Source organism: Borostomias antarcticus (genome assembly GCF_949987555.1).
Source record: "Borostomias antarcticus genome assembly, chromosome: 25".
In the NCBI taxonomy this organism is placed as follows: domain Eukaryota; kingdom Metazoa; phylum Chordata; class Actinopteri; order Stomiiformes; family Stomiidae; genus Borostomias; species Borostomias antarcticus.
The window spans coordinates 11,349,186-11,367,165 of record NC_140258.1 but is presented as its reverse complement, the minus strand read 5'-3'; the positions used below and the strand labels follow the sequence as shown (position 1 = coordinate 11,367,165).

The 17,980-nt window shown below is 48.1% G+C and overlaps 1 protein-coding gene across 1 annotated transcript in view; it reads right to left on the bottom strand.

The window, feature by feature from the left end:
- LOC311326054 (neurexin-1a-like) overlaps positions 1 to 17,980 on the bottom strand; it is a gene marked incomplete at both ends in the record, with an annotated part of 227,473 nt that overhangs the window by 33,758 nt on the left and 175,735 nt on the right. Inside the window, 2 exons of the mRNA XM_084458892.1 lie at positions 15,713 to 16,035; positions 17,414 to 17,503. Of these exons, the coding sequence (XP_084315018.1) occupies positions 15,713 to 16,035; positions 17,414 to 17,503 (413 nt within the window). The remainder of the gene's footprint in view (positions 1 to 15,712; positions 16,036 to 17,413; positions 17,504 to 17,980) is intronic.

The following is a 17,980-nucleotide window of genomic DNA, read 5'->3' as shown; positions in this document are numbered from 1 at the left end:
TTGATGTGGGAGGTTAGAACAGTTAACAGAGTCTGGAGCTTCTGACTTTATGACTCCTGTCTCTCCCCCCTCCCCTCTCCCCTTTCTGTCTATCTCCCTGCTCTCTCTCTCTCCCTGCTCTCTCTCTCTCTCTCTCTCTCTCTCTCTCTCTCTCTCTCTCTCTCCCATCTCTACTCCAGCAAAAAAAAAAAAAAAAAATCTCTCCCTCTCTCTCCATCCCTCCCTCTCTCTCTCTCTCTCTCTCTCTCTCTCTCTCCCTCTCTCTCTCTCTCCCCCATCTCTCTCTCTCCCTCCCTCTCTCCCCCATCTCTACTCCAGCTCCTACTAGTCTCTGAACCAGGGTTCTGACTGACTGACTGACAGAGCCCAGTTGTTCTAATGAATTGACAATACGACTCAAATGAGTCTATATCAAGACTATATCATACACAAACACACGCAGAGGCAGGTAAAAGCGCTCCTGTTGTCTGTGTCTCTGTTCCTGAACACAACGCCTCGCGGGAGACAATTTGAGCATTCATCTCGGGAATATTCTCAGGCTTAGTTCTTTTGGAATGCTACAAGCTACAAGCTTGAAGCCTCCATTAAACATTTGTAGTGTGTGTGCGGTCCTTCTGACCCAGCCATCTGCCAGCTCTGGCAGGGAGGGAGGAGAGACAGGGTGGAGAGAACCAGCACTGAACTAGGTGATGTCATCCAGACGGATGCGGAGATAACATACTGCAGGAGGACTCTGACTGGCTGATCCAGCAGTCTGTGGTTCACTGAAGAGCTCTACGATCGCCCTGCAGCTAAACACAGCTCACACCACGGACGAGTCCCACAGCGATCTAACAAGCTGCTTTGAAATGTTTCCGACCAGCGCTAGCCGAGCTGAAGTGAAGGCCTGGGAGAGAGAGCTGTGTTTCTACTGTGTTTCAAGTGTGTGGTGAAGGCAGGCTGTGTTTCTATTATGTTGTGAAGGCATGCTGTGATTCTTCTGTGCTTCTACTGTGTTGTGCAGGGCAGGTTGTGTTTCTACTGTGTTGTGAAAGCACGCCGTGTTTCTACGGCGTATCTATTGTTTTGTAAATGGCAAGTTGTGTTTCTGTTGTGTACCTACTGCGTTGTGAAGGTCAGGTTGTGTTCCTGTCCCTCTGAGGCTGAGGCTAAGGTGATGAATCTAGCCTGTCTTTGAGAGGCCCTGCCTCCAGCCCGGGTCACCGCAGGTCTTCCACACCACTTCCTGCTCCATCGGTCACTGTCCCAGCAGCACCATCACACACCTGCTGTCTGGGTCATAGGTCACGGGCCATTCAGACACCACAAATCTATGGTTGACTGTGGAGGTCAGCGCCTCAACTCGATGATGTTCCTCATGAGCGTGCCGACTGTTCTGAAACGATGAGTTCGTACTAGCGATGCGTTGACCAACAACACTTGATAAACGGTCACATCTCTGTCCTCATCCTGCCTTTGATCAAACGTTGTCCCGTTGCACAGCCTAACAAGGATATTGTCTACAGCTTTCAGAGAGAGAAAATGTCAATGGTACAACTTGTAGAAAATCACTATTTAACTCCTCAGTCCACCTGGAGGTTCTTTGGTGAGTGGGAGTTACGATGTTTTATTCACCTCCATGTCTCAGTGAGTCTCTGTAGGCGACAGTTTGCCCGTCCTCTCGTCCCTTCATCTGCACTGCAGGGGAAACATGACCCTCGGAGGGCTGGGGCAGCCAGGGAAGAACTGCAGATGACCATCCCAGCCAACGTCTCTCAGCAACAGACCAGTAAATAAAACAGAAAGAGACCAGCAACAGACCAGCAACAGACTAGCAACAGACCAGCAGCAGACTAGCAACAGACTAGCAACAGACCAGTAACAGACCAGTAACAGACCAGTCAAAAAACAGAAACAGACCAGCAGCAGACCAGCAACAGACCCGTAACAGACAAGTAACAGACCAGCAACAGACCCGTAACAGACCAGCAACAGACCAGCAACAGACCAGCAACAGACCAGCAATACACCAGCAACAGACCAGCAGCAGACTAGCAGCAGACCAGCAGCAGACCAGCAACAGACCAGTAACAGACCAGTAACAGACCAGCAACAGACCAGCAGCAGACCAGCAACAGACCAGCAACAGACTAGCAACAGACCCGTAACAGACAAGTAACAGACCAGTAACAGACCAGCAAAAGGCCAGTAACAAACCAGTAACAGACCAGCAACAGACCAGCAAAAAACCAGCAACAGACCAGTAACAGACCAGCAAAAGACCAGCAACAGACCAGCAACAGACCAGCAGCAGACCAGCAACAGACCAGCAACAGACAAGTAACAGACCAGCAGCAGACTAGCAACAGACCAGCAGCAGACCAGCAGCAGACTAGCAACAGACCAGCAAAAGACCAGTAACAAACCAGTAACAGACCAGCAGGAGACCAGTAACAAACCAACTAGGCCACTGTCTAACTAACCAGGTACTGTAGCAACAGAGACAGATCAGATCTCTAGTTGGTGTTGGGGGGAGGTCTGAGCCATTTCATACAGGTATCATAGAGGACAGAGGGTTAGGGGTAGGGGTTAAGGGTTAGCGTTAGCGGTTAGGAGCTAGAGGTTATTAGTTAGGGGTTAGGATTTAGGTGTAGAACATTATGTAACATCGGTGAACTCATGTCGGCCTTTTTTCTTCCTGTTCGATCATTTTCTCGCTGGATTGGATGATACGCTGCAGTTTGGCATCGCTGCTACATCCAAAGACAGAGCCAAACTGCAACATGTCATCCGATCCGCCGAGAAGGTGATTGGCTGCAACCTGCCCTCCCTCCTGGTCCTACACAACTCCAGGACCTTGAAGCGGGCCAGGAAGATTGCAGCCGACCCCTCCCACCCCGGTCACAATCTCGTCGTGCCCCTCCCCTCAGGCAGGAGGCTGCGCTCCATCAGGACCACCACCGCACGCCACAGGGGCAGCTTCTTCCCCACGGCCATCAGCCTCTTCAACGAGGCTTGAGTCCCCCTTTGTTTCCGTGGTAACCTACAGGGTTGCTTTGGATGGCTCTTGTCACCTTCACATAATAGTGAGCACACAGAATGGTAGAAATGATTAAAAAGTTTATTGGTAACCGCTGTCTCTCCCGCTCACGGTGGCAAGCGTGGTCGTGAGGACGTGGAACTGTTCTGCTTGGTTAGCAATGTGACAAGTAATACCCATAATGCCAAGCTCAAAAGCAGTCTGGAGGAAAAAAAATGCTAATAATCAAACCCCCAAAACAGTAATTTCCTATTTAGCTCTCTCCCTCCTGCTATAATAGCATTGTGTTAGTATTAAATCTATGGGTTTTGTACAGAACGCCCCTGAAATAAAGCACCAAAGAACATGATGGAATACAGTTGAATCTGTGCAGACAGGGAAATTAATAGCATGAATAGTTTGGTGGGCGAACATTTTCCTTGAATTTATACAACCTGGAAATAGGGCAGACTAGGAGAAGGATTTTGCGTACAAAAGCTTGCCAAGCCGCCAATGACAGACTTAGGCCTGTCAATGTTGTTTGAATACGGTTTATTTTAGGGAGAGGTCGCACTCAAAAAAGATAATCTTGTTCAAAAAGTGGTCATGCTTTGTTTAATTTTCTGGTGCGCACAGAGGAGCAACCATGACGCTGATGACTAAGACATACAGTACTGATGAAGGCCTAGCTGCCGAAATGTCTATGTTGTTCCTCTGTATAACAAGAATAACAAGAACTTTTTGAACGAGGTGTGACCCAGACCTGTCCTTCAACGCTGTTAGACCTTCATCAGTATGACTGATGATGTCTAAGAAACGTCTATGTTGCTCCTCTGTACCCAGAAAATTCAACAAAGCATGAAAATACCTTTTTGAGTGAGATCTCTCTTTTTTGAATGTGACTCAGACCAACTATGTTTCCCTTTTGGTTATACTCACCATTTTAAGAGATACCGGTTGAGTGCAATGGTAACTACTGTATTCTCCCTTAAATAAGGTTTATGAAAGAAAATATCCAATTACACTGTATATAAATTCTTTATAAGTGATACAGGATAACTGTATTCTAACTTTGTTCAAAGTGATTCAGAATGACTGACATTTTCTCTCTCTCTTCAACACACATATTGATCTTGTTTGGAGGTTTTTGTAGTTAGAATCCCGAACAATAAAGCCGCCTCCCATTCTTCCTGTGAAGCTGAGTGATGAGAGCTACATGGAGGCAGAGCAGAAATGAGTTGAGCATCTGGAAGACGGCAGGCCCTCCATCACAGCCACAGAATCTAGGGCAGCCTCAAAATAAATAGATCTTTATTCACAATGTAGGGCAGCTGATTCAAGCGGAGGGATATGGTTCTCTGTGTTAGGGGACACCGTGGAACCTTCATGTCTGAAAACGATCATTCATCAGAAGAAAAAGTCCATCTCCACCAGGCTGGCCCGGACTGGTCGACACTACCAACAATAACTCAGTGATTAATTCTATTTACAGTTGCATTATCTAGCAGGTGAACATTTGGGAACTTATTTCCCCAAAATGTTCACAGGGAATCCAAGTGTAGTGTGATTATTAATAGTTTGGACATCTCTTGTCTACTTAGAGCTACACTTGAGACAATTTCATCGAAATAGCCTCTCTGGTGTGTTGAAGAGTGATCTGAACTGTGTCACCGGTTCTCACTCCTGACAGCCCGAGTGGCAATTTTCCCCCAGATGAAGACTTACTGAAACTGAAATGGTAGAATTGCATCACGGCAGCAGATCGCCTGCCTGCTGTAACCATCAGCGTTCAGCTCTGCGAGGAGAGGAAGCAGATTTCCCTAGAACCTCTAAATTGCTTTAATATAAGTATGATAGGGGGCAGACATTACAGCGGCTGTCAGAGCTGACCCAGACTGATCACAAACCTACCTCAGATATGAGTAACTGAAGAACTGTACCTCTAAATGCACCTTGCTAGCAGCTAGATTTAACTCGCTGGGTATCGAAAAAAACACAACGATCCAAGATAACTGAACATCCCTAACTTTTCTTGACTCAACTGGTGAAGCAGCTATACAATGACAACTCCAGTGTTGATTTCCTGTCACCTCAGTCTGTCTTCAAAATCTGTCTTCAACGCCTGTAGGGATTAATGTACCACTACCATCATTCTTTAGTGCCAACAAGAACACCTTTCAATAAATACAAGCCCTAACTTTTCCTAACTATTCCATAGGTATAGGTATAGGTATAGGTACTGCATTTGTAACGCGCTCCCCATCCAGTTGTTACACTGGCCCGGAGCGCCATTCACACACCAATGGCGGCAGCTGCCATGCAATGCGCTTGCCTGCTCATTGTGAGCAATTTTGGGGTTCAGCGTCTTGCCCAAGGACACTTCGACAGGTAGTCAGGAGGAGCCGGGATTCGAACCGCCGACCCTACGATCACTGAACGACCCGCTCTACCAACTGAGCTATACCGCCGCCCCAAACACACAATCTACCTAAAGTCATAACTACTCGCATTATCCAATGGTATGGAGATGGCTGGCTGCTGTGATGCAGTGCAGGAGACAGGCTGGGCAATTAGATGTAAATGGTAAATTGACTACACTTATATAGCGCTTTTCCACCTTAGCGGCACTCAAAGCGCTTTACAATGGCCTCTCATTCACCCATTCACACACACATTCACACACCAATGGCGGCAGCTGCCATGCAAGGTGCTAACCTGCTCATTGGGAGCAATTTGGGGTTAGGCGTCTTGCTCAAGGACACTTCGACATGTGGACAGTCGGAGCTGGGATTCGAACCACTGACCCTTCGATCATTGAACGACCCGCTCTACCAACTGAGCTACAGCCGCCCCGTGTAAACATAAGAGGTGTCTCAGAGCTGACTGCACTGGGCACAGGACAGCATGCCAGGCTATGACCTAGATGAGTCCGCAGGACAGTATGTCATCCACCAATCCCCCTATCTGCTACATGCTATCATCCATCCCTCTATCTACTATACACCATCCCTTCACCGTCCATCTCCAGGATGACTGGACACTAGCCATCCCTCCACCCATCTATCCCGGCCTGTCGCCAGCAGGCTCGGGTTCTGTCCTCCAGGTTCTGTTCTTGGTTGTGGAGACCAGGATTGCTGCTTGGTCATTAGAAGCCAGCCGAACTGGAACAGGACCATCTGCTGCGAGAGGATAAACTGGGCCTGTTGCTCTGTGGTCTGTTCTGTGGTCCCAGAGCACAAAACCATCACCTCCTAGTAATGAACCCTGGAACCCATTGAAAGCTGTCTGTATCTGGAGGTGTGCAGCTGTCTGCTGGCTGACTGCTTAGCCAGCTACAGGGTTGCAGGGCTTCTTCCTCATGCTCACCTTCAGGTAGGAATCAAAATGGCCGTGAGTCTTGGAAGCACCCAAGTCCAGAGGCGTCGATTCAGGATAATGCAGGATACATCCTGAATTACAGCGTTATTGTAATACCACATATCTTCTGTTATTATCAGTACTGTTGTACAGGACGATGCGTACCTGTACCTGGAACAAATCAATTAATCCACCCCATAGCTGAACAAATGCTACTGTAATCACAACGTCTGTTCAGAAAACTGCAAGCTAGGAGGGCAGAGAAATAAAACAACTAGCTAATAAGCAGACTCATAAGCTAAGAGAAGCGTTGAGTTTCTTTGTTCCAAAGCGATTTGGAAACATGGTAGCCTGGTTTGTTAACAAGTAGGGAAGAGGGAGAAATATGTGGGTCCCCCCTAATTATAGCTGTGTTACAGCTGATCGTTTTTAATAACTGCATTGAAAAATAATAAAAAGCCTACAATCCAGTCTGATAAGAGACCCAATAAATGTCACTACAAATATGTTCTTGTTGCTGATTGAAAGATAGATTCTAGATATTTCTCTGGAAAATTGCATTCTACAGTATGTGTGCGCTGTCATCCCACACCAGAAAAGTGCTCTCCACCAGATCCTCCTCTCCACCCTTGAGGAGAAAGGTGTCACTGGCTCTGCTACCAGGTGACATGGAGAGGGTCGATGACGGCTCAAAACTCATCTCTTCAATAAATACTACCAGGATGCTCCCTCTTAGGCGCCTATTGTATTTTTAGTTAGCTATTCTTGCACTTTGCCTTGAGCACTAGATTATGCTCTTAGTCACAGAAAGGGGATGCACTTGTGAGTTCTGGCAAGTAGTAGTACATTGGCTTTTCCTATGTTAAATGCAATTATCGTCGCTTTTGATAAAAGTGTCAGCTAAATGACTGTAATGTAATGTAACATCTGTCCCAGTGATTGTTCCATAGTGCTCATAATGAATAAGCTCTCTCATTCTTTGATCAGAATAACGGAAACTTCAGGCTCTCGTGAGCTCCCTGTTAAACAGGCTGCTGATACGCTGTTCCTCGCTCACTCTAGTCCACAGTGAACACCGGTCCCCAGGGATACTAACAGGGAATCTCTGGATCTCCATGCGCCTCCTTCTCCCCTCTGGCTGCTGACCTGCAGGTCGCAGCCAGCTGGTGGTTCTGCAAAGAGGTCTGGTTCTCCTAGCTGGTTCCCCTGTAGAGGGTCAGTAGAGGTGGTCTGGTTCTCCTAGTTCCCCTGTAGAGGGTCATTAGAGGTGGTCTGGTTCTCCTGTAGAGGAGGTCTGGTTTTCCTAGCTGGTTCCCTTGTAGAGGGTCAGTAGAGGTGGCCTGGATCTCCTGTTGAGGAAGTCTGGTTCTCCTAGCTGGTTCCCTTGTAAAGGGTCAGTAGAGGTGGTCTGGTTCTCCTAGTTTCCCTGTAGAGGGTCAGTAGAGGTGGTCTGGTTCTCCTAGCTGGAGTCTCAGAGGAGGTTCCTCAGTAGAGGGCCAGCAGAGGTGGTCTGGTTCTCCTGTAGAGGAGACGTGGTTCTCCTTGCTGGAGTCTCAGAGGAGGTTCCCCAGTAGAGGGACCAGCAGAGGTGGTCTGGTACTCCTGTAGAGGAGGCATGGTTCTCCTAGCTGGAGTCTCAGAGGAGCAGCAGCTGTGTGATGTGCTAGTAGCTGGTGTAGCTATATGACTGCTAGCTGCTGTGATAATCCAGGGAGCTTCAGAGTAGATCCATCGCTGTCAGCAGGGAGTCATGGCTGTTTCCTGATAGGCAGCCCTGCTGGGGAGAATGGTGGGAGTGAGAAGGGGGGTGAGGGAGCAGTGGGGAAGGAGCCAGGAGGAGAGAGGGAGAGGGGAGGGACCAGTGGGGAGGGCGGGAAGGAGGGAACAGGTGGGAGTGAGCAAGGGAAAGGGAGTGAGGGAGCAGGGAGGAGAGAGGGAGCGGGGAGAGGGAGTAAGGGACCAGTGGGGAGGGCGGGAAGGAGGGAACAGGTAGAAGTGAGCAAGGGAAAGGGAGTGAGGGAGCAGGGAGGAGAGAGGGAGCAAGGTTGATGAAGCATCAAGTATCAGCCTCCCTCTCTGTTTCCCCCCTGCTGTGCCCAGAACGTTCCGTGTCTCTCTCTGCTCACCAAGTCGGGGTTGAGCTGGAGCTCAAAGCCCTGCTGCGGGTGCCTCTCTGGTATCAGCAGCTGAGTTTGACCTTGCACCTGCAGCTACAGTTCTTGACAGGGATTATCTGTCTCCTCCTCTGCCCTCCGCACGCCAGATAATAAGGGCGGTGATGACACGGTCACGCCTGCGTCTCCCCTCGGCCGTCAGCCCTGTCTGGGGGACTCGCAGACGTGCAGAGACAGAGGAAGTGGCGTGTTTGTCAGCTGCTTTGAGGTATCCCATCACCCCATCGCTCAAAATGTCCAGTCCGCCGTTGTCCCTGCCCGCCATTACTCACCGCCCGGCTTGCGGGGAGGCATATTTATTTAAAGAGGAAGCAGGTCATTCGTCACCCGACACCGAGGACAGTCCTCCTCCCCCAATGGAGTGGGCCAGAGAGACGCCTCCCATTAGTCTGCCATTAGCCGCTCGGAGGGGACGAACCGCCAGAGATCAGAGGCAGTTGGAGAACCCCGCCTCGGGACCCCGGCGGGGATTGGAGGACTGAGGCCCAAATCCCAAAAAGATGACAGGCGAGGAGGAAGAGGACACGTCCCTGGCTGAGAGGGGCAGGGAGGCTGGGAGGGGCAGGGAGGCTGGGAGGGGCAGGGAGGCTGGGGGGGGCAGGGAGGCTGGGAGGGGCAGGGAGGCTGAGAGGGGCAGGGAGGCTGGGAGGGGCAGGGAGGCTGGGAGGGGCAGGGAGGCTGGGGGGGGCAGGGAGGCTGGGGGGGGCAGGGAGGCTGGGAGGGGCAGGGAGGCTGTGAGGGGCAGGGAGGCTGGGAGGGGCAGGGAGGCTGGGGGGGCAGGGAGGCTGCGAGGGGCAGGGAGGCTGTGAGGGGCAGGGAGGCTGGGAGGGGCAGGGAGGCTGTGAGGGGCAGGGAGGCTGGGGGGGGCAGGGAGGCTGTGAGGGGCAGAGACGCTGGGGGGGGGCAGGGAGGCTGGGAGGGGCAGGGAGGCTGGGAGGGACAGGGAGGCTGGGAGGGGCAGGGAGGCTGGGAGGGGCACGTTTTAATTGGAAGAGGGAGCTGGAGGGGTCTGGCACTTAATTAGGATTGTGTGATCCAGGCCGGGATCTCTCCTGAGGCTCTGCCCCACCCCCCCCCCCCCCCCCACACACGCACACACGCCTCCCAGACCAGCCAACACACACACACACACACACACACACACACACACACACACCCTCTCAGCTCAGGGGTCTGACAGTCCCAGGGATCATAAACACCAGTGTCAACAACCACAGAGCTGCTAACTCCTGCCAAAAACGTCACTTCTGTCACATGGCTGCTGCCAGCGAGGTCTGCTCTGAGAGCCTCAGCGGCGAGGACCCCACATGACAAACATAGACGTGGTGACACAGGCCAGCGAGGACGATCACAGGCACAAGCACGGGGTGTCCCTGGGCAAGGGCCTGGGATTCATTCAGCTCACCGCTCGCTCCACGCCGGGCTCACTGCTCGCAAACCTCACCCGCGGTCATCTGACTTGATTGACCCTGTTTCCTTAACGAGTGTCAATGAAAGCATTAAACGATTCCAGTAATGAGAGTTAACGATCTGTGGGTGTTGATCGTCTTAAATGGCGGGTAAACGCCAGTCATGGTCACTGTCGCTCGCCCACAGAACGGGGGCTGTTGTGACACGACGGGAGTTTAGTTTAGCTTAGTTTATTAGACAGTAGTTAAAATACATGATAGTGCAAGCCACGCATCATAAAAATGTCAAGGATCGCACAAAAAGTCAAAGACACATACATAACGATAAAATAAACATTAATAACATAACCTACATTATAAAAAGCAAAATCAACAAAACACAGCATTGTGAGTAGGACAGGGCGTCCGCAGGGACAAAAAAACATCAAGCATTTCCGAGCATTATGATATCAGGATGGATAATAATACTACTCTCCTCTTTCATGTCCTAAAATAAAACATTAGAGGCAGAGGCTTCTATCAGACATGAATATAGATCTATTGGGATGTGAAGTTGTGAAGGATATTATTAATGGTTGTGTGGATCCTACTGTTTTATCTCAAATCAGACAAGGACAATCTGACTATGAATGTTGTATGGAAGGGTAAAATGTGTCTCTCTATATCTACAGTATGTACTGTACTGTATGTATAATTGTGAAAATCTGGTGTAATCGATGTACAGTAGTTTGAGCTCTCGCACAAGTGTGTTCCTGTTCACTCGACACACACACACACACACACACACACACACACACACACACACACACACACACTTTTTCATGAAGTACCATTGTAGTATACAGTGTGGCCTGGATCATTCAGAGGAACACCATGCTACCATGCTGATCCACCAGTCCTGTTTTCCACTAAACACGCCTTGTCATTGAATGCACAATTATACTAAGACAACAGCACAAGTCTCTGGGAGCATGCTTCCCATTCTGAAATCCATTCACGCATAAATCATAGCCTGTATTATGCCACGTTGACAGGCTCCGCAAACATCCAATACCGGGAGAATATTTCACAGAGGCAAAAAGGCCATGAACACCTATTGTATGAGCAAGTGTATTCACTTCTGCACGTCCAGGTACATTTATATTACTTCTAAAATGCAGCCCTGAGGTAACATTTTGTTTACATCAAAGGCCAAAGCTGTGTGTGTGTGTGTACGCCATACAGTATGTGATGGGTGCTGGGACAACTAGTTTCTACATATTCATGTGTGGTGGTTCAATGCCCGTATCTGGGAGTTTGAACTGCAGAGTTCCCAGTGCTGGCTACAGCGGGTCTAGGACAGTGGTCCTGTGGGTGTGTTGAATAATAATGACCTAACAGCATGTGGACCAAACGCACCACGGACCCTGTGCCTTGGTTAGTGCAATGTTCATAGAGCGGCTGTTCCTACTGGGCTGTTGTGCTATTGTGACCCAGCGTTTCCTGCCCTTCTGACCCTGGCCATGTTAAAGGTGTCCTCATGTGGTGACCAGGCTGTGTGTGTAATGCAGTGAGAGTAATGTACACATTGTACATGTGAGCAAGCTGGCATGGATTACTTTCATGTTTACACGCAGCAACGTTTTCGCTTCTTACAGATGAGCAAATCTGAAAACGGGCCACATCAGCCATATCAAGGTTTTTCCTTCCTACCAATATGTTGGGTTTCCAATTTTATGATTTAACGCCTGGCGGATTAGCGGCACAATCACTGTTGATTCTCTGATCTGAGGATTACATGCTGTTTAGAAGTGTGTCTGAATCTGGTGGGAAACCCAGTCTCTGGATCAATATTTATGACATCCAAGGCGATGATAACAGCTTTGGAATTTACTTGCTTGGATTATTTTTCTACGCCTTGCCCCCCCCCCCCCCCCCCCCCACCACCACCACTGAGCTTCGTGAGGAACCCTGGCGAACAGATAGAGGCTGTGCTATTTCTGGGAACCGTACCTCAGCTCCAGAGAACTGGAGCGTTAGCTGTTGTGGGGCGTGGATCTTCGATGCTAATCCAAGCAGCAGGAAACACCGTGGGTGTAGTGGAGGGTGAACCCAGGTAAACTCCCAGAGTTTTCCCACCTCTTTAAAACCAGGCTGAGGGTTTTACTCACCGATTTTCTGATCAATTGCATTCATCAATGGAGGGAAACAAGGTGGGTAAACTCTGCACTCAACAGAGTTTAAAGTCGCACTGAAATGAAAAAAGCATTCTCTCCCATTTTGGTTCACATAATTGGTCATAGTGTTCACCTATTCAACGATGTATGCCAAAAAAATTACAAAATTCTACTTTGGTTGTAATCTTATATAAAAGTATATAATTTCTTACTTCCTGGAAAACGGTAGGTCACGTGCAATGACGACAGCAGGTACCTTAGATTTTAGGCCAATAATCTCACGACATCCACCCGTGAATCAACGCTATCCTTCTATCGAATCTGTCTGAAGTTCTTAAAACCCGTCCACTTGTCAATGTTCCAATCAAATTCCTCTAAACATATATCCCACCCTCATAGCTTGTTTGCTTCGAAAATACGTCAAACTACGGAAGCTAGATGATCTCAAACGTCCGTTTCAGCTGGATTTTAACCACCTCTGTATTTGCCACTACACCCCCGGGGAAACGAGGAACAGTGTCTCTGGGCGACGTCATTGTCCCCTCCCAGTGGACAAGTCCCAGCAGAGGAGCGATACATCAACTGGAAGAGCTTCAGTCAAGCTCACACTCCACCAGTAGCATCTGCCCAGCTCACAGATTTGCGCCAGCCTGCACAATAATTGTTTTGTGCATTGTTTAACATACATAATTTCTAGACATATTTTCACTGCGTGCTGTTGCAATCCTTTCTCAGCGACGGCTTTGAACGTGTTAGAGTCTGAACACCCCCGCCCCTCAAACCATTCTCAGCCTGCTGCTGTGTAGAAGTCAGTAAACACTGTAAATGCTACCATTCAGTTTCTCACAAAATGGCACTCGATCTGACAATCTATCTATAAAAGTGTTGCTTGTACTTGCATTGACTATCTCAACACAGTTGCCGGCGTTTCTTTCAAAACCTGATATTGCAAAGTGTCTACTGACAGCTCATTCTCTGGCATCCGACCAAGAGGAACCCAGAACACAAGACCAGAACCTGGCCAGAACACAAGACCAGGGCCTGACCAGAACACAAGACCAGGGCCTGACCAGAACACAAGACCAGGGTGACCAGAACACAAGACTAGGGCCTGACCAGAACACAAGACCAGGGTGACCAGAACACAAGACCAGGGCCTGACCAGAACACAAGACCAGGGCCTGACCAGAACACAAGACCAGGGTGACCAGAACACAAGACCAGGGCCTGACCAGAACACAAGACCAGGGCCTGACCAGAACACAAGACCAGGGTGACCAGAACACAAGACCAGGGCCTGACCAGAACACAAGACCAGAACACAAGACCATGGCCTGACCAGAACACAAGACCAGGACCTGACCAGAACACAAGACCAGGGCCTGACCAGAACACAAGACCAGGGTGACCAGAACACAAGACCAGGGTGACCAGAACACAAGACCAGGACCTGACCAGAACACAAGACCAGGGTGACCAGAACACAAGACCAGGGCCTGACCAGAACACAAGACCAGGGTGACCAGAACACAAGACCAGGGCCTGACCAGAACACAAGACCAGGGCCTGACCAGAACACAAGACCAGGGCCTGACCAGAACACAAGACCAGGGCCTGACCAGAACACAAGACCAGGGCCTGACCAGAACACAAGACCAGGGTGACCAGAACACAAGACCAGGACCTGACCAGAACACAAGACCAGGACCTGACCAGAACACAAGACCAGGGCCTGACCAGAACACAAGACCAGGGCCTGACCAGAACACAAGACCAGGACCTGACCAGAACACAAGACCAGGGCCTGACCAGAACACAAGACCAGGGCCTGACCAGAACACAAGACCAGGGCCTGACCAGAACACAAGACCAGGGCCTGACCAGAACACAAGACCAGGGTGACCAGAACACAAGACCAGGGCCTGACCAGAACACAAGACCAGGGCCTGACCAGAACACAAGACCAGGGTGACCAGAACACAAGACCAGGGTGACCAGAACACAAGACCAGGCCCTGACCAGAACACAAGACCAGCGTGACCAGAACACAAGACCAGGGCCTGACCAGAACACAAGACCAGAACCTGGCCAGAACACAAGACCAGGGTGACCAGAGCACAAGACCAGGGTGACCAGAGCACAAGACCAGGGCCTGACCAGAGCACAAGACCAGGGCCTGACCAGAACACAAGACCAGAGTGACCAGAACACAAGACCAGGGTGACTAGAACACAAGACCAGGGTGACCAGAACACAAGACCAAGGCCTGACCAGAGCACAGAGATCCGGGGGCTGACTAAGCCCAGAGCACATGGACCCAGGGGTTGACAAAGACCAAGGCCTGACCCATCACTCTGATACGACAGTGATTTGATGTTGATGTTTTGTTTGGGCCATGTCATCACTGCAGGACTCTGAATGCAACAAATTAAACTCAAGTGCTCTGGGTTTGAAGGCATCTTCTCCTACAGTAGTTCTTTTGAGCAGCGGCATGTTGCCCTCTGGGCGAGACAACATCTTCTGTCGCTTTATGACAGCAGTAGTTGAGGAAGCCACCCAACATTCGGGCATGTCTCCCTGTCAAGCCACACAAAGGGAGAGGTAAGACCCACATCTCCAATCCTCACTGACCCAAATCAGCCCCGGCCGCGTCCTCTGCCTGTCTGCACGCAACCGCCTCCAATTGTCCACATTGTTCGGTCAATTGAAAAGAAACGAGTGCCCCATTCAAACGCACTTGCTTTAAGTGGAGAACCTGAATAGTCGGTTCCACAGCTATGAGCATATAGCACACGAGACACACTACAGTATACCTTGTGTCAGAGAGTGACCTGGTGAGCAGTACAATACTGGACTGATTGCTCTGCAGGTCTCATTTAGGACGACCACTGGCTGATCAAGCTACTTGTTTATTTTCAGACAGCCCGTTCTTTGCAGGCTCAATATTGTATCTGAATAGCAATGCCAAGATGTCCATATCAATCAACTCTATCTGATTTTGATATAACAAATTAGGATCATGTTCCTGGGTTTATTGGATTTGGAAAAAAAGGATGATTGGGTGTGCAGCTTCAGATCTGCATAGGAAGAGAGTAAATTAATGTTATATATTGCAGCTCTGACTTTGTCATGTTTCTAAATGTAATATGCCACATCTTATTTCCCGATGTACCTGTGCAGCTGCGGTCTTGACAAGGTGACAGAGCACCAATGTACGCAATGAGGGGAAAACAGCACTAACAAAAATGTTAAAAGTTCAAACATACAGTAAAGATCACATCACACATATAACTAAACAGACAATGGTTGGTGTGTAAGTGCATGAGATTATGGTGCATTCGTTTATAACTGGGAGGTGGCAAATTGCGACTTGCTACTAGGAATGATTAAATAAAACGCTGCATGAACTCGCACTTCCTCGTCGCAAATTCGGATGTTTCTCAGCCCCCAGTTGCCTGCTGACGTCAATATCATATCATATCATCATCGTATCATTCACTATGGCTCGAATGCACACAGGTCGGAGGTAGGGATTTTGCCACTTGCGACTTGCCACTTCCGACCACAAACGAACGCACCATTAATAGTCCCCCAAAAAAGCCCGAGGTGTTGTCTGACCTGCTGAGGCTCCCGGGGCGTGGTCTGCTTCACCCTGCGGCTGGAGGCGGTGGTGGTGGTGATCTCCATGATGGAGGTGGAGGTCTCGGAGCGGTTGGCCGTGGCGCTGGACTGGGGCGTGATGGAGGAGGAGGGCGAGTCGCCCACCAGACGCACGCTGCCCTGGATACGGATGTTGGGGTCGCCCTCCACGGCCATGTTGAACACCTTCAGGCCGTTGTAGTACAGGCCGGACAGCTGGCCCTGGAAAGAGCGACTGCGATCGCGGTCCCAGCCACCTATCTGAATGGTCGTCTGGCTGTTGAAGATGGTGAGCTGGCGCCCTGCGGGAAAGCAACATTCCATCTATACGAGGACGTTGATCCGCGGTCCTGGCCGCTCCACACAACAGAAAATAAAGAGTGATGAGAAATAATCGCACCCAAAGAAGACTGATTATTTGCCCACTGGCTAATGACAGCAATAAATTACCCGTTGCTAGCCAACCCCTGGTAATTTATTGCAGTTATAATGATGGGATGTCCACGAAAAGCAGACTCAATGGAACGGAAGAAAGAAAAACATTTACTATAGTTTTAAATCAATGCAGCTTTGCTAAAAGGACAATCAAGACAATTTAACAACAAGAGGGATATAATCAATCAGCCATGATGCTCCGCTATTGTTGGCAGAGTGAGACAAAACTGCTATTGATTTATTTCACTGAAATAATGAGACGGACTAAAAAGCAGTCTCCACACAGGAAGATTATCATATATCACCCAATCATGCTAGTGTAACTGTGCTTTAGTTATTTATGGTAGTCCCTGTTATAAATTTGAGTGGAAATCTATCTTTCCTTATGGGTGTTTTAATAATCAGATTGCAAACAGGCTTCCTTTTAGCAAAAGCAAAAGATAAATATAAAAGTGTAACTCAGAAACAAAGAGGCTGGAAAGATTTAGCAAGGTGAGGACATTCATGACAAGACCCCCGTGAGGAACAGGGTGAAACATTCATGACAAGACCCCCGTGAGGAACAGGGTGAAATAAAAGCAGCAAAACATAAAACATGATGATGATTGAAAGCATACTCTAAGTGGGAGCTCCAACTTATATCTTACAAAAGGCATGCAGTCAAACTTTTGTTTTATGATACATTTTCTTGATCTTCATTTCCAAAACATATTAACACATACTGTTAAAGGGACTCAAATTCTGATGCCAATTAATATTTCTCTCTATTTATCATGGCTAGCGTTTTAATCAGTGTAGATCAAATTATACACAATAAAAGCAACACATGTACATGAATACTGTATACTATGTGTCTCCATTAACACTACATATATCAACTTAATAAAATATTTAATTGCACCTTTTTTATCGATCATTTAAGTATTTACAGCAAAATACATCAATGCTACAATGATTTATAAACATTTTAATAGGAAGTGCTCATATTACATGAGGAAGTGGAGTTAGATTTATATTTACAGTCCCTTTAACCTGAAGTTGACAGGAAACACTTGTTAAAACAGGTGACATGTCTAAAAAGAATACATTATTGTGCAAGTGCAATTCTACTAGCTACATTTTACTGTTTAAACTATTTGGTTTTATCTATTTTTACTGAACATTTAAGTTTTAAGTTTATTGGTTACAGAATTACTTGGTTATGATCAAATTATTTTTATTTGAAATTTTAATCAATGTTTTTACCTTTGTCGAGTAGCCATTCGTCAACTACTCGACCAAGTCGATATGGGATTCGCTGTCTAGCAATCGCCAGGCGTTCGTTATCATTGTTGCCTTTAAAGTTTAAAGAGACATTTCATTGGTTAAAATCTGTAAGGTCAAAGGGTAATGTTAATACTTAATGCTGAAGCTAAACAACTGCACAACGTTTGGTAAGTTTTGGATATTAAAAGAAAAAAAAAGTTACCTACAACATTACACTGGACCTCATTCAATCGTTCACTCATTTAAATTTATTTTATCCAACAGATTATTCCTATATTAACTGCGAATTAGCCTGCTGAAGGTTCATCTAGGTTAATAGTTATGTTATAAACACAACCAAATCACAAATTTAAACATTTCCAAGACAGAATCTTACCAAATTTACAACACAATTATCTCTTTCGCCCTCTATCTTTTTGGCAGACTTTTAACTAGTTATATACATTCTCAGAGGGAACATCATTTGAATTTATAGTTTATGAAATACAATCACCCTTTTGTGGTTTAGAGCGGAAAAAACAGTATAACATATTACAATTTCCAATC